At 40.4% G+C, this 24221-nt stretch overlaps 1 protein-coding gene across 1 annotated transcript in view; it reads left to right on the forward strand.

The window, feature by feature from the left end:
- The window catches only part of DTHD1 (death domain containing 1), a 73887-nt gene extending 55639 nt beyond the window's left edge, over positions 1 to 18248 (forward strand). Inside the window, exons 9-10 of the mRNA XM_065907243.1 lie at positions 12993 to 13050; positions 17887 to 18248. Of these exons, the coding sequence (XP_065763315.1) occupies positions 12993 to 13050; positions 17887 to 18248 (420 nt within the window). The remainder of the gene's footprint in view (positions 1 to 12992; positions 13051 to 17886) is intronic.
- The last annotated feature ends 5973 nt before the right edge of the window (positions 18249 to 24221 follow it).

The following is a 24221-nucleotide window of genomic DNA, read 5'->3' on the forward strand; positions in this document are numbered from 1 at the left end:
AAAAATGTATACCCTGAAGAAGGGAATGGCTACCCACTCCAGTATTGCCTGGAGAATCCCATAGACAGAGGAGCCTGGTGGGCTACAGTCCATGCGGTCACAAAGAGTCAGACACAGCTAAGTGACCAACACGCACACACATCTGTGGTTCAGTGTCTGATATTAATCTGGGAAACTCTCAACCATTATTGTTTCAAATACTTCTGTTTCTTTCTCTTTCCCTGGAATTCTTACGGCACACACGTTTTCATGGTTGTTTCACAGTTCTTAGATGTTCTGTTTTCATCTTTTTTCTCTTTCTTTCCAGTTTGGGCTTTCCTGTTTAGATATCCTCAAGCCCAAATTCTTTCCACGGCCATGTCCATGTACTAATAATCCTTCTAAAGACATTCTTCATTAGTCTTACCATGTTTTGATCTCTAGCATATCTCTTTGGTTCTTTCTGAGACTTCCCATCTCTCTGCTTACATTGCACATCTGCTCTTATATGCCATTCACTTTTACATGAGAGCCTTTAGCATATTAATCATAGTTTTTAAAAATTCCTATCTGATAATTCTCATAGTACTGCTATATCTGAGTCTAGTTCTGACGTTGACTTGGTCTCTTCAAACTTTTGTGCCATCTAGCCTGTCTTGTAATTGCTTCTCTTGAGAGCTGCACATGATGTACTGGGTAAAGGGAACTGCTATAAATAGGCCTTTAGTGATGTGGTGGTGGGCGTGAGGGAAGCAAGTGTCCTCTAGGTCTACGACTTGGCCTCAGTCTTCAGTGAGCCTGTGACTCCTTCCCGCCCACGTTTGGTGGGACGGGATGGCTAGAGGGGCCTGAAGTTGGCTGTTTCCCTTCCCCTAGGTCAGTTACGCCCTGATAAAACACCAGCAAATTAAGCCTTGGTTAAATAGTTTCTTCTGAGGGCAGGCCTTCTACAGAAGAGAGTGCTCTGGGATGTTTCAAAAGGCTTCCTTTCCCCTCTCCCTGAAGGAAGCACAGTGGGCTTTTTCTCAGATATTCACTATAAGAGCCTGGTTGAGCTCCTAGAAGCAAAGTTCACAGAAGTGTGGAAAGCCTCCCTGCGACCGGGGCCTCCTGGGCTCTTCTCCCGGGGCTCTCGGGCTCGTCTGCGCTGAGCCTCCAGCAACCTGTCGTTACGGCTCAGGCTTCCTCAGCCTGGCCCTAGCTCCTGCGGGTGTCTGCGCTGTGGGTTTCTGCTCCGGTGAGTTGAGATTCTCAGTGGCTCCGTGTCAGTCTCTTCAAATTTGGCAAAGAGGTCTGCCCCTGTGACCTCATTTCTCTGACAAATTTAAAGGCAGTTGTTGATTTCTCACCTCGTTCTGCTTTTCACTCTTTAGGACAGAATGGCAACTTCCAGGCTCTCACATGCCTGACTGGAAACCAGAAATCCAGCCTAGTTCTTCATGCCAGTACGTCCTCACTCAGTGCTACCAGAAGCTCTTACTTGATTTGCGTTATGTTGGACCCATAACTGAAGCACAAAGATTTTATTAATATTTTATATCAGATTACCTCTTTGATCAATATTCCATCTAATGTATTTATAATATAAAATCTCTAAGAGAAGTATAAGAGTCATACATTATGAAGTTTGAGACTACAGTTTATTACTATGATGTGATAAATGAACTCAAGTTAAGCAAATGGCAGCTATTACTTAGTTGAAGAGGCCTCTATATGAAATAAATAAAGAGTAAAGTACGCAGTTAAAACTTGTATGTAGCTAAGGCTTCTGGCAAAATCCATGCTAAAGATACACAAAAATATACTAACTACACATACTCCCTTGATTTATTATTCATACCACTTCTACTTTTATATCTTCTAACTACAAAATAAATGACCTATTTATCAGAAAAATCTACAATAAGTGTTTGGGGATGGGAGAAGTAGGAGGGTTAAGGCTGGATGGAATAGTTGTTGCCACAAGATATTATCATAATTACCTGTGAAAATCTCTCCATGAATAAGCGCCTTAAGGTAAATGATAAAAATGCTAATATCAGCATCACATTCTTTTTGTTGGTTGTGTAACGCTGCCCTTTAGCTAAAATTCTGTGTGGCATCCATGTCAGATGGTACTTAAAGTATCGGAAAGTTTTTAGAATGTTACTTTACATGAAAACTGGTTCTTCAGTAGAGACTCCAAGAACTAGTGTGTGTGTTACTTGCTCAGTCATGTCTGACTCTTTGCAAACCCCGTGGACTGTAGCCAACCAGACTCCTCTGTCCATGGAATTTTCCAGGTAAGAATGCTGGAGTGGGTTGCTATTTCCTTCTCCATGGGGCTTCCCGACAGTGGCTCTCCTGCATTGCAGGGAGGTTCTTTACTGTCTGAGCCACGAGGGAAACCCCTAAGAAATAGTAGGCATGTAGAAATTAAAGAAGAAAAGTCTATCGCTTGTTATTTCTATATCCACCAAATAGCATAGCAAGATCTTCATGACCCAGATAACCATTATGGTGTGATCACTCACCTAGAGCCAGACATCCTGATATGTGACGTCAAGTGGGCCTTAGGAAGCATCACTATGAACAAAGCTAGTGAAGGTGATGGAATTCCAGTTGAGCTGTTTTTGAAACCCTAAAAGATGATGCTATGGAAGTGCTACACTCAATATTCCAGCAAATTTGGAATACTCAACTGTGGCCACAGGACTGGAAGACGTCAGAATCCACTCCAATTCCAAAGAAAGGCAATGCCAAAGAATGTTCAAACCACCGCACAATTGCACTCATCACACACGCTAGCAAAGTAATGCTCAAAATTCTCCAAGCCAACGTTCAACAGTACATGAACTATGAACTTCCAGATGTTCAAGCTGTATTTAGATAAGGCAGAGGAACCAGAGATCAAATTGCCACCATCTGTTGGATCATCAAAAAAGCAAGAGGATTCCAGAAAAACATCTACTTCTGCTTTATTGACTACACCAAAGCCTTTGACTATGTAGATCACAACCAACTGTAAAATTCTGAAAGAGATGGGAATACCAGACCACCTTACCTGCCTCCTGGGAAATCTGTATGCAGGTCAAGAAGCAACAGTTTAAACAGGATGTGGAACAACAGACTGGTTGGAAATTGGGAATGGAGTACATCAAGGCTGTATATTGTCACTCTGCTTATTTAATGTATATACAGAGTACATCATGCAAAATGCCAGACTGGATAAAACAGAAGATGGAATCAAGATTGCCGGGAGAAATATCAATAACCTCAGATAAGCAGATGACAACCACTCTTATGGCAGAAAGCAAAGAAGAACTAAAGAGCCTCTTGATAAGTGAAAGAGGAGAGTGAAAAAGTTAGCTTAAAACAGCATTCAAAAAACTAAGATCATGGCATCCAGTCCCATCATTTCATGCAAATAGATGGGGAAACAGTGAGAGACTTTATTTTGGGGGGCTCCAAAATCACTGCAGATGGTGACTGCAGCCATGAGATTAAAAGATGCTTGCTCCTTGGAAGAAAAGTTATGACCAACCTTGACAGCATACTGAAAAACAGAGACATTACTTTGCTAACAAAGGTCCATCTAGCCAAAGCTATGGTTTTCCCAGTAGTCATGTATGGATGTGAGAGTTGGACAATAAAGAAAGCTGACCACCAAAGAATTGATTCTTTTGAACTGTGATGCTGGAGAAGACTAGCCTTGTATTAAGGAAAGCATATGTTCTGGGGTTCATCAGAGTGGTCTGAGCCCACAATTCCCTCACTCTGAAGTCTCAGCCACAAGACCTCACTACTTTTAAGCCTTGATAGTCTCTTTCATCCAACTCCTCATCTTCCTCACAGCATTTTGGGGAAAGACAGATGAGATAACCCAGAAGAACACACTTTGTAAATAACTCTGAAGCGGGCTCAATTTTGAGAGTTTCAGACAAGCCTGATAAATAAGTGCTGAGATTCATCCAACTCATAAGATTATTTGCATAGAAGCTGAAGTGATCCCTGGAGTAAGAAATTAAACCGTATTCACTGCTGAGTCTGAAATAACTGAATATGAGATATGACTTGACAGAGTTCTATTTGGAGGTGACTCAGAGTGTGTTTGCCCCCCCATATTTATATATATTAGAATATAAATAATTTTCATTAAAGACATCTAAATATATACCAAATATTCTATGTTAAATGTGTCACATATTAAAATATATTTAAAGCATAGAGGCCCTCAGATGTTGAGAACAGAGTACTATAATTATTAATGAAAGCTGATCCTCAGTTCAGCCCCTTGTCCTAAGGGGAATGATTTTAATTTAAAAACAGAAGACATATTTAATTGAGCTCTGTGACACAACAGGGCAAAGTTCATATTACTGTCATGTCAAGTAACCCAAGGGGTACAGAGACACTTACTTCATTCTATCACATTTTACCACACAATTTATATACCAGGAGAGCTCAGAGTGGTCACTGGTGGAGAACTGCTTTGCTCAGGAGAAAAGTAGGAGAGATGATGGGCTTCATGTGGAGTAGGTTAGAATGGTATCACTGCTGAAGGATCCAGCAGAATGGTAGTGGGGCTGCAACAGAACAAACCCATGGTAACCACTGATATGCAATAACGGTGCTTACGTGAAACCTTGGGAGCAAAAGTGTGGTGTGGGTAGGATGCTCACGGCGCTGCCTGGTAGGACACGTGAGGGACTCCATGATATACACAGGAAGGGAAACAGTTGTGCCCAAAAAAGAGCTTTGAGGGTTGCATTGCCTGGCTGGCCATTGTGCTGAACCTGGTGGAACATGTGGATACCTAGAGAGTAAAGCCTAGAAGACTGCCAGAAATATATGGATAGGACTTTGCCAGAGCTGGAGTTTCTATGTGAGGAGGTATGCCCCAGAGTTAGGTCATCTGTGCAACTCCTATGAACCAATTTTTGAGTGAGAAATTAATTTTTTTTACTGTACCTCTATAGCATCAGTTGTGTAAGAAGCAATCAGAATCTCACTAAGACCCTGACATGATATTGGAAATCTCCATCATTTCTTGGATAAAGATATGTGTTTCATTCGTCCATGCATTTGCTGGGATACATTTGGAATGCTAGTTGATAACTGATGTAAGTCCAACTCAATGATGCTTTTCTAATTGGAGCCACCATACTTCAGTATAAGAACCATCTGTGTTACAAATGTGACCTTATCTGAGACCAGTTCAAAGTATGAGCTTAATTGTTGCCTTTTTCTCAAGATTCATTTTCATGAAGGCTATGGTTTGAAAACACTGCCTTATTTTCTCAGTGAGTAGAAGATAAAGCCCCTTGCTGAGCGTGTTGGGCGAGTATGAGGTAGAAGTCTTGCAAAGAGTGGTAAATGTGTGCACTGGTTTCTGTAAGCAAGGGCGGAAGAGGTCTTCAGGGGCATATAAAAATATTGCTGAGCAGTCCCAGTCCCCAGCTGAAACAAGAGACTTTAAATTTGTGGTGATAACAATCTTCATAACTGTCCACATAGAATCCCCAGAGCTATCAAGAATTGAGGCTTGAGGGTATGGTGTAGTAACCCTGTGGTAAATATAAGCACTGATATAAAAGAAAACACAGAAAACGATACAATAGGATAAACCAGTGTGGAACTGTAAAGAAATTTAACAATGGTTAAAGACGACATGGAACAACAGACTGGTTCCAAATAGGAAAAGGAGTCCTTCAAGGCTGTATATTGTCACCCTGCTTATTTAACTTCTATGCAGAGTACATCTTGAGAAATGCTGGACTGGAAGAAGCACAAGCTGGAATCAAGATTGCTGGGAGAAAAATCAATAACCTCAGATATGGAGATAATATCACCCTTATGGCAGAAAGTAAAGAGGAACTAAAAAGCCTCTTGATGAAAGTGAAAGAGGAGAGTGAAAAAGTTGGCTTAAAGCTCAACATTCAGAAAACTAAGATCCTGGCATCTGGTCCCATCACTTCATGGCAAATAGATGGGGAAACAGTGGAAGCAGTGTCAGACTTTATTTTTGGGGAGACTCCAAAATCACTGCAGATGGTGACTGCAGCCATGAAATTAAAAGACACTTACTCCTTGGAAGGAAAGTTATGACCAACCTAGACAGCATATTAAAAAGCAGAGACATTACTTTGCCGACAAAGGTCCATCTAGTCAAGGCTATGGTTTCTCCAGTGGTCATATATGGATGTGAGAGTTGGACTGTGAAGAAAGCTGAGCGCTGAAAAATTGATGCTTTTGAACTGTGGTGTTGGAGAAGACTCTTGAGAGTCCCTTGGACTGCAAGGAGATCCAACCAGTTCACCCTAAAGGAGATCAGTCCTGGGTGTTCATTGGAAGGACTGATGTTGAATCTGAAACTCCAGTACTTTGGCCACCTCATGAGAAGAGCTGACTCATTGGAAAAGACCCTGATGCTGGGAGTAATTGGGGGCAGGAGGAGAAGGGGACGACAGAGGATGAGATGGCTGGATGGCATCACTGACTCGATGGACATGAGTTTGAGTAAACTCTGGGAGTTGGTGATGGACAGGGAGGCCTGGCGTGCTGCGGTTCATGGGGTCACAAAGAGTCGGACACAACTGAGCGACTGAACTGAACTGAAAGACAACTTCAGTGATACAAGTAAACTTCGTTTAAGACTTCACGAAGTGGATGGTCTCCTTTCAAAGAACTACAAAATGGGGCAAAAGGTAAGAAACATTTATAAGATAAAGAAAAAGAGCAAGGATGAGACAAATAGAAAATATCCAATTGGCTGGGGCCACAAAGTCACCCTTGAAGGACGTGAGAAGGCCTGGACGCGGCTTGGCCTTTATGACTGGCCGACTGGATACACTGCATGTCTGGTCAAGCAGAACACCTGTGAGGACATAAATGTTTTCTAAGTTTTGCTCTGCTGACGTGGCATCCTGGAAAGGAGTGGGCATCCTTTTGGGCCTAGAGGTCTATTTCAACAGAGGCACAGTCCCGTAGGGAAAGAGACGGTGACACTGAGAGCGCCGGCTGGCCTCCGGGTCTCCATGTTTCACGGCTTCTGTGCTCACCCCCGTTCTGTGGTTCTGAAGTAGCAGGGGAAATGCAGCTCTTGGGCATCATGGAACTAGAGGAACCAGAGAAGGTGGAAGTGTTGCAGCCTGAGGAACTTTTCGAGCAGTTTCTGTTTCCAGCCATCGGTGAGGTGCGGGAGGCTATCGCGCCTTGCCCTGGAGTATGCAGGAGAGCGTGTGGACATGATAGGATCAGGCTGTAGGAGACGGGCAATAAATTCTTCCAATAAAAACACAGGCAGAAAGCCTTGGGGAAAGCACTCTGAATTACCTTCAGAATTCAATCGATGGAGTCAAGGGCAGAATGACCAAAGGTACAAGAAGGAGGAGAAGGCAAAGGAGATTGTAAAGATGACAGGGACAGATGTGGGCTGACCTAGTCAGGCAGCTAAAGAAAAGCAATTGTTTTTCAGCCCTTTATGTTTAATGGGCTCTGGTCAAGCAGTGGAGACTGGCTGAGACCCTAAAGAAGCTGAAATCATGGAATCTTTTGTTTCCTCATTTTCTGTCTGTCTGCACAATGTCCTCTCTTACACTAATGTTCTGCTATGGTCTGCGGTTAATGACCTCAATATGAGTTGTAACTAACTGTTAAATAATTTTGTTTGAGGAAGTAACTTTTGTTTGGAAAATGCCCTCACATATGAGAATTAGTGATAAAGGCTCTTGCGGGAGTAAGAGGAGCTGCAAGCTTCCTGTCACGGATCTTGCAGTACCCACATTTGTTTCTGGGCTTTCAGCTATTTCTAAATCTTGAGGTGTTTTGCTCTGTCTTGTGTGACCAGAGAGCTCCCAGAATGTTGAGTCTGTGTTGTGTTGTGTGGCTCATGAGACTCCGAGCTGGAGTTCTGTACTTCTGGAGGTGCCTGCCAAAGGAGCTGTGCTATTTTTGAAAGGTGATTTCATGCAGCAACTGCTAAAGAAGCTCTACAGGGGACCAGACTCTTACAGGGCGTGTGAATATGGTTGACTTGGCTAAGACTGATGAATCAGAAGAAGGGCTAGAGGATGGTATTGTCTGTATTTTGGGACTTTAATTTCTGTGTAAGACCTAAGAAGGACATATGGATTTTGTTGAAAATTTAAATTTTGTTTGGCACGCTCTCTGATGTAATCAGTCTGGTCAATTTGTTTTGATAGCCTAACTCAGCTTTTTTGACATGGAAGTTTCCATGTTAAAAGATGGAAAAGTCCTTGTCAAGACCTCAGTAAGAGAGGAGCTCTTGGTATTCTGTTCAAGTTGATATTATACCTTGAGGCATTTCAGGGGATTCTGGACATAAAATGAAAGAGGTGTTTGCAAAGGCCCCTGAGACACTAGGGAAGGAAAGTGAAGACTATCTGCAGTGGGCCCTAACCTGGACAGGAACAGGTATCTTCAGTGTTTCATAAATCACCCAACAATAAGGTCATCTGAGTAGCAGCCCTGACAATTATTTGAGGTCAAAACTTTACCATGAGGGAAAATATTATTATGATAATGAAAGTAATTATTTGATTGAAAATAAATGGATACAAAAATTACTGAAAGTCTAACTGGGGAGGGAAAACAAACATATGCAAATAACAGTCTATGAGTGGTACTGATGACAGCAGAAGACATTAAGAGATAAATTGAGTGATAGCACATAAATTCTCAAGTAAGAAACCAGGAACCAGAGTAGTTGATAAAAGAGGTGGAAATGATCAGTGGTCTTGAAAATATGGTAGGATATGAAGGAAGAGATCATTCAAGTCAAGAGAAAGTATCACATAAGTTAAATAGTTGTTACAACCCTATGTGTACGTGTCAATACCATGTAAAGTATGGTGAAGAATTAACATAGGAACAAGGTACTTTATTGGGCCTCAAAGAGATGATGGGCTAATAAGTAGAGCCAAGACTGATGATCATGGCTGGTTTCTGGAGTGGTGAAAAGATACAATGAAGGGAAACTGTTAGGTGCATCACTGAAAATAATGTCGAATAAAATAAAGGATGTGCTCAAGATGCAACAGAAAAGCACTTGTTGATGCGAAGAAGAGGAGAGAGATAAGTAGGGAAAAATCAGAGTCAATCCTTACAATGAAGGCATCCAGGTAACCCTGTGTAGACACAGAATCTGTGGGAGTGGACACTGGAGGACAAGCATTGGCTTCCCTGCTTGGCTTGGAGCTGACCCTGAGCACCAGTGAGATTTTAAAGGTGGTATGCAAGGCAAAAATAAGACACAGAAAAAAAAATTGGAATGAAAAGAAAAAAGAAAGAAAGGGGGAGGGAACGAATAAGAAGGTGTTTGAAAATCCCTGAATGATGAGAATATATGGGAGACCAGCATAGTGCTTAAAAGTATGAGACCCAAGATTTCCCATGCATTCACAACTCACTGCTTCTGTAGTTGGGTTCCAGATAAAGAACATGGCTTGAATTTTCACATATGTGAAAAAATACATACACTTAAACACTAGAATCACTCACAGTGCATCAAGGTGCTATGAGCCATCTGTGAAGAAAGAATGACTGGAGGGGTGGGTGGTAAATTGTTTACACACAATAAAGAAAAAATCCAATGTGTACCTCTTGTCCTAGACTCAATCCAGGTCATATGTCCATTGGTGGAAATGACAGAGTCTGCTGCATGATTTAAACTGGTATTTCTCTGCGCCTGCAATAAAATAAAATAAAATAAAATAAACTGGCATTTCTCAATTTTTTTGGAGAGGATTAAGTAAAAAGTTAATGTCTCAAAAATCTGTGCACTTCTTTTGCAATGCTACAGTATCAATATTCTTGGATTTATATTGTTCTTATATTGATTCTTAGTCTCCTCCCATTACAATTTCTTACTGTAAGGTTTTTTAAAATTATTTAAATTTCAGGTATACAGCATTAGAATTCAATATGTGTATACATTACCCAGTGATCACCGCTACAAGTCTAGTTACCATCTGTCTTTGTACAGTTCACCCCCTTCACCCATTTCACTAACCCCTCCCGCCCCCTTCTCCTCTGGAAACCACAATTCTGATACCTGTATCTGAATTTGCTTTGGGTTTATTTTATTTGTTCCTTTGGGCTTTTCTTTTGAGATTGGACATATGAATGAAATCATATGGTATTTGTCTTTCTCCATCTGATTTATTTATTTCACTTAGCATAATTTATTTATGCTAAGTGATTTATTTCACTTAGCATAATACCTTTGAAGTTCATCCAAGTTGCCACAAGTGGGAGAATTTCATTCTTTTTTTATGGCTGAGTAGTATTTCACTCTATTCTTGGATTTCCCTGGTGGCTCAGATGGTAAAGAATCTGCCTGCACTGTGGGAGACCTGGGTTCGATCCTTGGGTTGGGAAGATCCCCTGGAGGAGGGCATGGGAACCCACTCCAGTATTCTTGCCTGGAGAATGCCCACGGACAGAGGAGCCTGGTGGGCTACAGTCCAAGGGGTCTCAAAGAGTCAGACACAACCAAGTGTCTGAGCACACAGCACAGTATTTCACTGTATATATTTGTGCATGCTAAGTCATTCAGTCGTGTCCAGCTTTTTGTGACCTCATGGACTGTAGCCTACCAGCCTCTTCTGTCCATGGGGATTCTCCAGGCAAGAACACTGGAGTGGGCTGTCATGCCCTCCTCCAGGGGGTATTCCTGACCCAGAGATCGAGACTGTTGTCTCTTACCTCTCCCGCACGGGCAGGCAGGTTATTTACCACTATAGCCACCTGGGAAGCCTCGGGTATATATATAAAATGTGTCTTTTTTATCCATTCACCTTTCAGTGGATACTTAGGTTTTTTCCGTATCTGACAACTGTAATATATTGCAATACACATAAGGGTGCATCTATCTTTTCAACTTAGTGTTTTTGTATTATTCAGATAGATACCAAGAAGTGGAAATATGGTAGTTCTATCCTTAATTTTTGAAGAACGTCCATACTGTTTTCCATGTGGTTGCACCAATTTACAGTTCCACAACAATGAGTGTTTTCTTTTCTCCTATCCTCTCTAACATTTGTTATTTTTTCTCTTTTCAATAATAGCCACCCTGCAAGTAATATCTCATGGTAATTTTGATTGACATTTCCCTAATAATTAGTAGTGTTGAACATCTTTCCATGCCTGTTAGCCATCTCTATGTCTTCTTTGCAAAGTGTCTGCTCAGATTCTCTGTCCATTTTAAAATTATTTATTGAGTTATGTGAGTTTTTAAAATGCATTTTAGATAATAACCCCATAGGTAAATATCTTCTCCCATTCAGTAGGTTGCTTTTTCATTTTGATAACAGTTTGCCTTAACTCTTCAGAAGTTTTTTTTTTTTTAATTTATGTAGTCCAATTTACTTATTTTTGCTTTTCCTTTTCCTTTGGAGTGAGATCTACAACATTACTGCCTATGTTTTTCTCTAGGATTTTTATGATTTCAGATCTTACATTCAGATCTTTAATCTATTTTTAGATCAGGATTTTCTATGCCACCATCTTGCTTGTATGCCTTAATGGAAGTTTTATATACATGTCTATGTAGTATACATGACAAGAATACCTAGAAAATATTATATTCAGATTTAATAAATTAGTGCTTTTAATGAAGAAGTTTACAATGCATTAATATAGAGTTCTACATCATTCTTGTATCATTGCTATGAGCACAGTTTTTAAAAAATCAGTTTTATTTTGAAATAATTATAGATTTACAGGAAGTTGCTAAATATAGTACAGGGAGGTGCTAGATATTCTCACCCAGTTTTCCTCAGTGGTTACACCTTACATAACTATAGCAAAATATCAAAGCCAGGAAGTTGACATCAATAAAACATGTGTATATAGTACAGTTACTGTTTTATCAGATGTGTAGATTTGTGTAACCACTGCATTCAAGATATACAATTGTTCTAGCATTACAAAGACCTCCCTTGTGTTATCTTTTTATAATCTTCTACCACCATCCTAACCCCTGGAAATCACCCATCTGTTCTCTAGCTTTGTAATTCTATAAGTTCAACAATGTGATATAAATGGAATCAGAATATATGACCTTTTGAGACTGAAATTTTTCACTCAGCACAATACTCTGAAGTTCATGCAAGTTGTGGCATTTATCAATGACTTATCCTCTTTATTGTTTAATTGTATCCCACCTTGTGGACGTTCAATAGTTGTTTTAGCCATTCACCTGTTGTAAAAAATTTTACATTTCCAGTTTTAGCTATTACAAATAAAGTTGCTATGAATATCTGTGTACAGATTTCTGAGGTGTGCGTGTGTGTGTGTGCATTTTATTAAATCATATTTCAGAGCTGAGGCTGAGGATGAAAATAAACTGTCCAGAGCACTGAACAGGTTTTCAAACTTATATATTTTTACTTACTCTCCTGTGCTATTTTTCCTGATTCTATATTAACTGGGAACAAACCATTCTGTGGACAGTGTAGAAAAGTAATGATTATATATTTGATTTATTCTTGACAAAATGTTGATTTCAGAATAATATTAGCTTAAAGACTTGATTGGTTTTAGCATTACGTCTGCACATGATTCACTCATTTATTCACAAAAACTAATGTTTGCGTACCCACTAGGTACTAGGCCTGGTGCTGAGTGTTGACCAAGGTGCCTGGTTCACAGGGGCTTTTACTAAATATTATGTTTGTAGCATAGAGGTAGCTTGCTCTTTGTTAGCTAGTATTAACATTTTTAAATTTTAGTTTAGAAAGAGTTTATTCAGAGTTAATTAAACTGCTATAATAATATTTATATGCATATTCCAAGTTTAAATTTTCTGAAAGATTTGTGTTAATATATGTTGCCTTATCTTGGGAAAGCAATTGCTGAACATGCAGACACAAATAAACAATGTAATTTTGCAAGGTATGCAATTCAGGACTTATCCCAAACAGGGGTGAAGTTTAGAAGGACTTTTATGTGTAACTTGTTCACAAATTAATGATTTCTTCTGCTTATTCTGTGTCCCTTTCTCCCCAAAGCATGAAAAATTAATCAACCGTCCACAGAGTACCAAAAGAATTTCTACAGATCCACTCGGTAAGGAATATTTGCTGTGTCCTCATTATGATGGTGCTCTTTTCTTCTTATATTTTATGTGACTCTTAGAAAAAAACAGAGAACTTTGCTATTAACAAAAATTTGCTAAATAATCATTTCTTATCAGCCAAATAAACGAGTTTTCCTTTATAAGTCATGCACATACGAACAAAATTCTTACATGGAGATGTAGTTATACTTTTATTAAAGTCTATAAGAAATATGAATTCTACTAAGTACTGTTTAACTAAAGGTAACTAGTAATTGCTTTATTTGGTAAACAAACTACTGTGGTTTGTTCTGAAATGTTGGCTATTAGGTTTTGAATCTTAAAATAGATTTTAAATAGAAGTATATATAGAGGTACGAAACCACAAGAGAAATATAAAATTTGATTGCGGTTATGCCTAATCCAGCTACATAACATTGACACATATTTCAGAATTTGACACTTTTGTTCTATTTTAGTCTCTGAAACAATTCATTTTGTGATGCTAATAATTACTATTGTGACAGTTTATAGGTCTTCAAAAGGTATCAGTGAATGTGTCTTGACTATTGTGTCAGTCTCCCAACTGATGGCATAACGTTTCGTTTAGGGGTTTTCTTTGTGGAGTTGTATAAAAACTTCACAAGCTTTGCTGAATTAAATTAGAAGTAGGATGGGCATAAACCTTAGCATTATACACTCTCTCAGAGGCAATAAAATTGATATTTTCAGTGAGAGCAGGAGATAGAGCGAAAAGAAAACACAAAAACCAAAACCCCCAAAACCAAACAAAAAATCCCCACTAAAAGGCAATGGCACCCCACTCCATTACTCTTGCCTGGAAAATTCCATGGATGGAGGAGCCTGGTAGGCTGCAGCCCATAGGGTCGCGAAGAGTCAGACATGACTGAGCGACTTCACGTTCACTTTTCACTTTTATGCATTGGAGAAGGAAATGGCAACCCACTCCAGTGTTCTTGCCTGGAGAACCCCAGGGATGGGGTCACACAGAGTCGAACACGACTGAAGTGACTTAGCAGCAGTAGCCGTAAAACACCAATAGTAGTAGCTGAAAACCCAGCAGGTTGATAATGTTAACTTTGAAGAACTTGGTGTTCAGATAAAAGCTCTCCCACTCTCAGTGGGAACAGCCCCCAGAGTGGACAAGGGCATGGTGATCCTTCTTAAGGGTACCGGGAGTCCTAAATTGCTATACAGGGTGGTCTTGCATGGCCAGTGCCATCTGAGCCGCTGCAGGATGATGGTGGATGAGGTTAGAATCCATGAGACTGTAAGGTGGGAGGAACAGCTGAGGTATGATTACAGCTAGAGCCATTAAACTTGAGCATAGGTGATAAGATATAATAGGCTTTGAGAAACCGGGATAATCTTATGTGTGTTAGTATACTAAGCTGAGTGGTCCCATTTACTAAGTGAATAGAGTAAAGGATCAGGGCAGGGAGGGAAAAACTAAAGTTGATTTCAATTTTAGTACTGTGGAATTTAAATTGGCTGCACTATAAACTGGTAAAGATAACTGGGAGATGAATATTGCAGATGAGTGTGGGTTTGGTTTCAAACCATCACAATAAAGCAAATATCATGATAAAGCCACATGAATTTTTGGGTTTCCTAGTACATATAAAAGTTATATTTACATTATACTGTAGTCTAAGTGTGCAATAGGATTATGTCTAAAAACTAATGTACATATATTAAAAATACTTCACTGCTAAAAAAATGCTGACCATTTTCTGAGCCTTCAGCAAGTCATAATCTTTTTACAATAGTGACATCAATGATCACGGATCACAGATCCCCATACCAAATAAAATAATGAAAAAATCTGAAATACTGTGAGAATGACCAAAATGTGACAGAGACACAAAATGAGCAAAGTGAAGTGAAGTCGCTCAGTCGTGTCCGACTCTTATAAATCCATGGACTGTAGCCTACCAGGATCCTCAGTCCATGGGATTTTCCAGGCAAGAGTACTGGAGTGGGTTGCCATTTCCTTCTCCAGGGAATCTTCCTGGCCCAGGGATCGAACCCGGGTCTCCCTCTTTGTAGGCAAACGCTTTACCATCTGAGCTAAGTGAGCAAAGATGTTGGAAAAATGGTACTCATAGATTTGCTTGACCCAGAGTTGCCAGAAATCTGCAGTTTGCATACAACAACAACAAACGATGCAGTATCCACGAAGGGCAATACAGCAAACACAAGAAAATAAGGTGTGCCTGTACCGGGATTTAGGAAAACAGAGTTAAATATGAAGACACACTAGATCTGGGATATTTCACATAGAGGCGATGGGTATGGCAGTTGGTGAATTTCAAGGGAGGGGCAGGAATAGAAGAGGCCTGAGCTAGGAAGCAGTAATTCAGCACAATTAGGAGGAAGGAAGTCAGCACAGAGGGAAGAGAGAGAAAAGAGGCACACCAGGGCAGGCCACGGAACCCAAGGGAAGGAGCAAAATGCTCTGTGGAAGTCGGAGAAATGCAGACTAAGAATCAGCTGCTATAAGTAGTATCTAGGAGGGCTCTAGAAAGGTTGGAAAGAAAAGCTTAAACAGAGTTTTAAAAGACGATATCAATATCCTGTGATAAACTATATGGAAAAGAATATGAGAAATAATGTATATATATCTAAGTCACTTTGCTGCCCAGTAGAAATTAACACATCACTGTAAATCAACTATACTTAAATAAAATAAAATTTTTAAAAAGAGGCTATATAACTCCAAAGCAAGGGCCTAGGAAAGAGTTAATGTTGATGGATTTAAGGCATCAAATTTACGTTAGGCATGAAAAGGTTTTTTGGAAAAGGAAGGAGAGAGATAGCTGGGAGCTAGAAACAGTAGGAGAAACAAGGAGAAAGAAAGCCTGAGAGTGCTTGCGGGAAGCCTAGAAAGAACCTGATGGAAGAGTGGTTAAGGAAATATGGTGTGAAGGGAAATTATTTGATGAAAAACACTGTGGGGATGGCACCCATCAAGCATGGTGGAGTGAGATTCTGTAAGAAAGCGATTTTGAAGTGAAAGTGAGATTATGAGAACTCAGGTCAAACAGCTTTGGGGAAAGTTAGGAGGAAGAGCCACTGGCTAAGTGAAACACAGTAAGACTGGGATTGAGACTTGAGGACGGTAGAAAAGTCACTGCAGTGGAAAATTTTACATTGAACTCAGAAAACAGGCTTTTAATGAATTTGTAAGCTGCTAAAGACTTAAAATGTATGCAAAACATAGACCTTGAGGATCACATTCTGTTTCTTTTATAACCTGGGATATCCCAGTAGTTGATAGTCATGTAAGACAGAATTGATGGCTGACAAATTGAGAACATTGAAAGCTAAAGAGGACAGCAGATTTTAAGGAGGAGGCAAGCCCATTATTGACACGCAGAGCTGACTGTTACGGGTAGTTATGTGTTCAGAGGCAGACATGATGGAATGGTGTGGACATCAAAGGACTTGCTGTGTTAGCAGTGGGGCAAGAAGCATATTACATAGGAGCAAAGGAATGAAAGCTGTGGAGGTTTAGGGGGCAGTGGTTAGCAATAATACTGAGCAGGGGAAGCCAAGGAGACAGGATAATTCTGGTTGGTGATGAAACGTAAGGATTGGCCATGGAAGTCAGTTTCTAATATGGAGTCATCACACAGGTCAGTGATGTTGACAAGATTTAGAAATGAGGAGGTCAGAGGTGCAAACATTTATCAACAGGATAGCTGATGACGGGGCCTGCCAATGGCAAGAGAGAGATGACACATTCAGGGAGAAGAAGGCCTACCCAGGTAGCATGGGCATTAAAATGAATATATTGCAGGAAGGAAGCGGAATGTTGGTATGAAACTGACAGTGGGGAGGATGGATGTGTTGGCTCCATTTCCCGAGTAGCTTTCACAGAAAAGTGGTATGATTTATGGTGTAAAAGCAGGTGCAGGATAAAGTAGGATAAAGTAAAACGTGGCAGACGTCTGAGACCTCTTTTCTGACATCCAACCAGGGAAACTGGCGCAGACTTTCGCATGAGTGGGAGAAAGTGACTGTGATTCAGGTTAGAACTTATAGAAGGAAGGAGAGAGATGGTGGGGTCCGAGGGGTTTTCTGAGAGTGAGGCCTACACAATAAAATAAGTCACAACACCAATAGAAACTTGGAAAGAGAAGTAGAAATTTAAGTGGTAGACAGGAGTCACAGGGTAAGGGAAAGGGTAAGCCGAACATACAGGATATATTCAGAGATGTTTATGGTTCTAAATAGTCCAGAAGCCAAAGGAAGGACATGCCATGGACCTTCTATAGAACTGATCTTTGGAGGGTGGATCTTGGTGAGTGTGTGTGTGTGTGCGCGCACACACACGTGTATGTATGTAGTTGGGGGACTGGGGTGTGAGGATTGCTGAACTGCTGTTATAATTTATGTATTAGGTTAGCACTAATTAAGAGAAGTATTTTTTGTACCTAAAAATATCTTTTCACATAGTGCTACGCAAATGTGGTTGGGGACCTCAGCATCAGCATCCCTGGGTGCTTACTAAAAACGCTAAGTTTTGCCCATATCCTAGCCTTATTTAGAATATCCAGGGTGGGGACATGAGCACCATGTTAACAAGCCCGCCTTGATCTCAGGCAAGTTAATGGAGAAGCATTTCTAACTCTGCAGTGGGTGGTTCCCTCAGAAGAAGATCCCAAAGGCGCTCAGCTGTCTGTCTGGGTGGGCCAGTATCTTTCTGCTGCCAAGAGGCCAAACCAGAGGCTGAGTGGGTTTCCTGCGAACAGGTGGAGGGTTGGGTGAGCACGCCCCCCAGGAAAGGGTCCTAACTCCGCGTGTCCCCGTGTGCCTGGCAGCAGCCCTGTGGGACAACTTGCTCTACTGGCTGGCGGACGAGCTCTCGGAGGAGAACGCCCTGCGTCTCTCCTCCTCGCTCCCTCTTCGTCGCAGCGCCATCCAGCTCATCAAGCTGAAGAGCCCCGAAGACCTCACAGAGCAGACCCACGAACTTCTCTGTTTTTGGAAAAGATCGCTCCCAAATTCCACCGACAAGCTTCGCCTCCTGGCTCGCCATCTCCGCAAGATCGGCAGGAATGATCTTGCAGAAGAGCTCAAATTCAAGTGGGAGAATAAAGTGTTCACTGAACCACAGCAATGGTCTGAGGTGGCTGAATTAAGCCCGACTGCTCTTGCTCTAGCCCTAGAAAAAGGGTCGTAGTTGGTTTGAAGATGGTTTCTGTCAACATTTTACTAGCAGTTTCCCAATAATGTTGTTTGAAGTGAACTGTTTGATAGATGCAATATTGAGACAAGCAGAGAAGCACTAATCAGATAATAAAAAGCATCTGCAGGTTTGAGTCCTTGCTCAGGGTTCAGTAATGTATGATCTGCAAGTAAGATTGTCTTAAGCCAAACTTAATAGCATTTGTAATAGACTTTGTCCTGTGTATATTTTAATAGCTGAGGTAGCTTGTTAAGTTAAGTTAAAGGCAATACATACATACATACATATATATATGATATACAGAATTCCTTTTTATCATCTACATAAAAGTAAACAAGTCACTCAGAACTCCAAGTAGCTAATTCGCATTCTAAGTATACTGTGTTTTCAAAAACATTCCTATCAGGAAACCTTATAACAGTCAAGATTTTTTATTATTTTACATATTTCCAGAAAAGTGTAATATTTTCCATGTTCTCTGGGAATGAGGGAAACAAACTGAAATGTGCATTGTTTTTTTGACTACAAAATAACAGAATAGTCAAGAAAATTAGATTTGCCTCTTATTTCGCTACTAGAGATTGCTATTATGAAAATATTTTCTTCCAATTTTCTTTTTTCCTTGAAGGAAACGTTTTTACTTCTATGTACACAGATGTATCAATATATAAATACACCTATGTGCATGCATATGCATACATGCACGCTAATACACACAAATCTCTTCACACAAAGTCTTACTCACCCGCCTCCTCCTAACTCATACACATCTCACACACACTCTCTATGTCCTTACACCCCCACAAGGACACTCACTCATATAAATGCACACATCCCCTCCCACACACCTGTCACAAACATGTCTGCCCTTACAGGAACAAAACCTCGCATCCACCTGTACATTCTCACATGCGTTCACACACTCGCACACACAGCCTCCCACACTAACACACTTTTTCACATACAACTCCCCACCACAGACAACCTTGCACACACCACCTCAGATCCACTTGCACGCTCTCACACATGCGCTTTCACAAATGCATCCACACCTCCCTGCAGCAACTCATGCACACACACGCTCATTAACACTCACGCCCCACAGATGCACCCACAATACACCATCTCACATCACCTGCATACCTTCACACCCACACTCACACATACCCACCTGCTCTCTCTCTCACACACACATACACTCCTTTACACTCATAACCTCACAGGCACACATCCCTTCACACACTCTGACACGCATTTTCCCCGAGAATTAAAAAACGTGGGTATTATTGCAGTAGTGTAATCACACACAGGTACAGAAGGCGCAAGATGGGTCTTCTCTGTCGCCCCTCCTCTCCCTTAATAATCAGACTCACCCTCCCATGCACCCCGCGCTTCCTCTGATGGGCCGACCTGCGAGGACCCCAGCCATGCCGCTCTGGCTTCACGGTTAACAGGGAGCCCCATTGGGGCCTGGGCAGATGGAGGAGAACGAGTTAAACGTTCCCCTTCTTCCTCCCTTGAATTCACTGCAGCCTTGGGCTGCAGCCCAAGGGCCACTGACCCTGTCCTCTATGGAGAGCTCTCTCCTGGCACTGGGAGCCTCTCCTGCTCATGTCTAGCAGGTCTGGGGCGGTCACAACTCTATTGCACCACTGCCCCTGTGGTCCCCACACTCTGCCCAGGCTTTTAAGACAAAGCCTCCTCCAATTCTCCTAATTGGAGTGTGTCATATGTTTCCTATTGAGAGCCTGACTGATATTTCTCACAGCAGCTTTTTTTGTGGCAGAATGGGGATCATATATTATATACACTTTTAAATGTTATTGTCTTTTATTAAATTATGAGCATTTTCCAGTGTTTTTAAATGTTTTAATAACTATCTCTCTTCATAGTCATAGTGTAACTTAATTTTAGTATTATCCATTTTTAAAACATTTTAAAAAGTGGAATAATACATATATATTCTTTTATGTCTGACTTTTGAATTCAAATTTACTTTGTTGAAATTCATTCATGTTGTTTGTGCGGCAATGGCTTGCTCCTTCTCATTAATAAATACTATTTCATTATATGCAGATACTATAAGTTACATATCCATTTCACGGTAACTAGGCATTTCAGTAGATTCCAGTTTGCACCTCTCATGAACAGGGTTTTTATTAACTTTCTGTAGATATCTATTGGTGAGCATACATATTAATTTCTTCTAAGCATGTACTTAAGAGGACTATAATTGGTTACCCTAATTCATTTACCCTTTCTTCTCTTGTTGGATATTCAGATGATTGCCTTCTTTTCAAAAAATGATGCATGATCATTTTCTACATGCATATATAAATTATTTCACTAGGATACATTTTTGGAAATGGGATTACTTACTGGGAACACTTTTAAGCCTCTTGATACACATTGCTAAGTTGCCATTTATATTCTAATTGTCAGGTTATGAAGATCCATAGGAAAACAGCATATTTAAGTATATTTATATAATTAATAATTTGATTAATTTTAATTTAATTAATCTTAATTTAATAGATTAATCACTTTTATATAAATTCATACTAATTTATATAAATTAATCACTTTGAGGTGAATAACATGAAATTCTACATCCTAGGTAAGCCTTTGGATTGTCTTTAATTGCTCTATTGGAAAAAAGAGATATTGGCTTAAATCTTTTACAATATGTCTTCTATGAATGAATAGATCATATCCTATTGTCATTTCCAGTTTAAAAAAAAGTATATGAAGGGAAGTAATATAGCAGGCATGGGAAAATTCCAGGATGTCAGAGACCTTCGCAAATAAAGCTAACTTTCAGTGAAAAAATGTTAAATCCATTTATTCAGTATATATGTACTACTGGATACAAACTCTGGGTCAGGCAATCTGTTTAATGCCAGGAATAGAGAAATAGAGTAAGAGACAGTTATACTTTATGGGTTAAAAAAAAAAGAACCAAGGAATGAGATCAATATATTGTTCATTGCCTGTAATGAACCAGACTCTTTTGGCTTAGTCCTTTGCAAGTATTTACTTCTTTAATTCTTCCAGTGCCCTAAAAGGAAGGTACACAGTCCAGTTCTACGAGAGAGGAAATGAGATTATAAAGATTGAGTGCCGTGATTAATGTCACAATTGAGTGACACAGGATCCAAAGGCAGGTTGTTGGCCTGGCTCCTACCACATCATGCTGCATAAAGAAGCGAAATGGATATATCTATTTTTCCCTAAACTTTTTCTATTCCTACTTCTCATTTGGAAAAACAATATTTCTAATTCATATCAGTGGTACAAACAGATACCAGTTTCGAGGATGGGGATAGGAAAAGGGCCAGGAGGTGGGTTGGGTTCTGATTATTGATATGTGTCCCAGCTCAGTTAGTTAAATGTTCTCTTAGACTTAATAAGAGACTGACAGATTAGGATAATATTGCATATTGACCGAATACAAACATGTGATGCCCAAATACTGGGCTATTTGCAGTAGATATCAGTAATCACCAATAGTTAGAGCCATATTACCATAACTAGCTATTCAGACACACAGAGAGCCCTAGAAGATAGTGGCTGCAAAACAAGACCATTTAGCAATGACGTCTTGGGCATCATTGCTGTGTACGGAATGAGGACTTCAAAGGTACATAGGCTTCCTGAATTTAAAAAAAAGTAGTTCCGAAGAAAGGGAAGTGTCAAGTGAGGTCGAAATAGTGTCTGACGCAGATCTCAGGTTTCCCCTGTGGCTTAGTCAAACTAGCTTCTTGTCCCTAACCTCATCAGTATGCCCCTAGACTATGTCAAAAGGTTTTGACTGACTTCACATCCTTAAACCTCCACTCACCATTCTCTCTCATGTCCTCCACTGGCACTTTCAATTTTCTCCACTCCGCCTTTATTACCTAATATACTAAATAATTTATACTTCAATTATAGTTATTATTTTTGTAAACCTCCACCCTAGTGCATGTGATTCAAGGGTCAGGGAGCTTGTTTCTTCTGTTCACTGATGTAATTTTATTACTCAGAACTCTGTCTGGCACTTACTGAATGTGTCTCTGTTTGGTAGCCTTATTTTACAGATGAGAAAACTGCAATTCAGTGATACCCAGACAGTGCTAGAGCCTGGATCTGAGCCTAGATGATACTGTTTTCAAAGTCCTTTTCCTCTGCTTCCAACATTTTGCCCTTGACTCCCTTGCCCCCTTCCCCCCAATAGCCCTCTCTCTTCCATAACCTGGGGTAAACTTTTTCCAGTCCCTTGAACCACCAAGACGCAGTTAACTGCTTGGTAGCCTAGACTTAGGTCTAGTTACAGTACCTATACCCTGTTGTATTCACCTATTTACCTGTTTTTTCTATGGGTCTGTAAGTTTCTTGAGGGAAGAGACCGAGTTTTGTTCATTGTGGAATTTCCAGTACCCTGCACAGGTCCCAGCACGTAGTAGGGACTCAATAAGTCTCTGCTGAATTAATGCATGAATCATATCTATACACTGTCATGCCTGGGCCCTCTTCTTGTACCATCATCCTTCTGGAAGCAACAGAGTTGGGGTCAATGTTCTGTCTGAAAAGGTAAAATTTAGATCAGACTCTGCTCTGTGCTTCATCAAGCTGGAATAACTGATACAGATGAAACCAGCTGCAAAGGATTCAATATTTCTCCACTAAATATAATGCAGCTGTAAAGGGTCCTCTTTGAGGGACTGCCGCTTTCTTACATACTGAGAAACTTTGATATCCAAAATCACAGACTGTCAGAAGCTTGGCTGTTGGAAATCATATCAGTAAGGAGGAAATATCCCTCTCTTGCCTAGAGAATGTAAGTCACTTTGACACAGAAAAATGGTCTCGGTTGACAACGTGCGTGCCAAGCCCCTGATAAAGGGTTTCTGGATACAACATCTCCCCTCTGTCTCAACGTTAGTGTTTCCAAGGAAACAGGACTGTGGGTGCGCTTCGCAGTGCAGACCTGATGCTGATCTCTTTATACAAGCTGTTTTGCTTTGAGTCTAACAAAACACTCAACCCCACCCTATACCCGTGACCTAAAATAACCCCGTCTTTGCCTTTCCTCAGTGAGACACCACTGTCCCTTCACTGTGCAATCTCCCTCACTGCAATGAGATAACCGACCCAACTTTGTTGGACTTTAAGTGGGTGCCTGGCGGCCCCAAGCTGTTCGGGCTACAGCCATCCATGCTTCTGCGCTCTAATCCAGGACTTCTCAAATGAGCTGCATGTTTAGAATCAGCAGGAAATGCCTGGACCCATTCTGAGAAATCCTGATTGAAGTAGTCTTGAGTGAGTCCTAGGAATCAGAATTTTAAAGTTCCTCAGTTGGCTCTATAGCCAAGGCTAAGAATTATTCTCGTAGCCAAATGGACCTAAACAAATCTGGAATGGGTATTAAGATTCAGTTTCACAGGACCACAGCTCAGTCCCCTAAGCCAGAAATTTTGGCTACAGACCTGAAGAATCTATATTCTCAGTGAATATCTCAAGTGATGTCTACATACAGGGACGCTGAAGGACACTGCCCATTCTACATAATTCCTGCTCAAAGTACTCTCTCAATTATTATTTTCATTTTTCATGGTTAGCACAGACCCTAGAGTAACATAGGAGGAAAAAGGAAGAAAACAGAGCAGGAACATTTGACCCAAATATTGAGTTTTATCATCTGTGTTACCAGAAACAGTCATGCCAAAATCACCGACTCCCCTGAAAGCTGAGTATTGTACACCTCTAAATTTGGTTCTGTTGATAGACTACACACCCAATCATACACTGTGAACTAGTATTTTTCATCTTTTCTCTCAATTTAAAGCGCAGATTTATATTTCATTTTAGTAGGTGTACTAGAAAGTTTGAATGAACTATATTATATTCTTTGTAGAAATCTTTTTGGCCATTTTTGTCCATGGTGAAGACCTCAAAAATTTGAAATGACCCAGAACTTAATCCACT

This window comes from Muntiacus reevesi, chromosome 16 (genome assembly GCF_963930625.1).
Source record: "Muntiacus reevesi chromosome 16, mMunRee1.1, whole genome shotgun sequence".
In the NCBI taxonomy this organism is placed as follows: domain Eukaryota; kingdom Metazoa; phylum Chordata; class Mammalia; order Artiodactyla; family Cervidae; genus Muntiacus; species Muntiacus reevesi.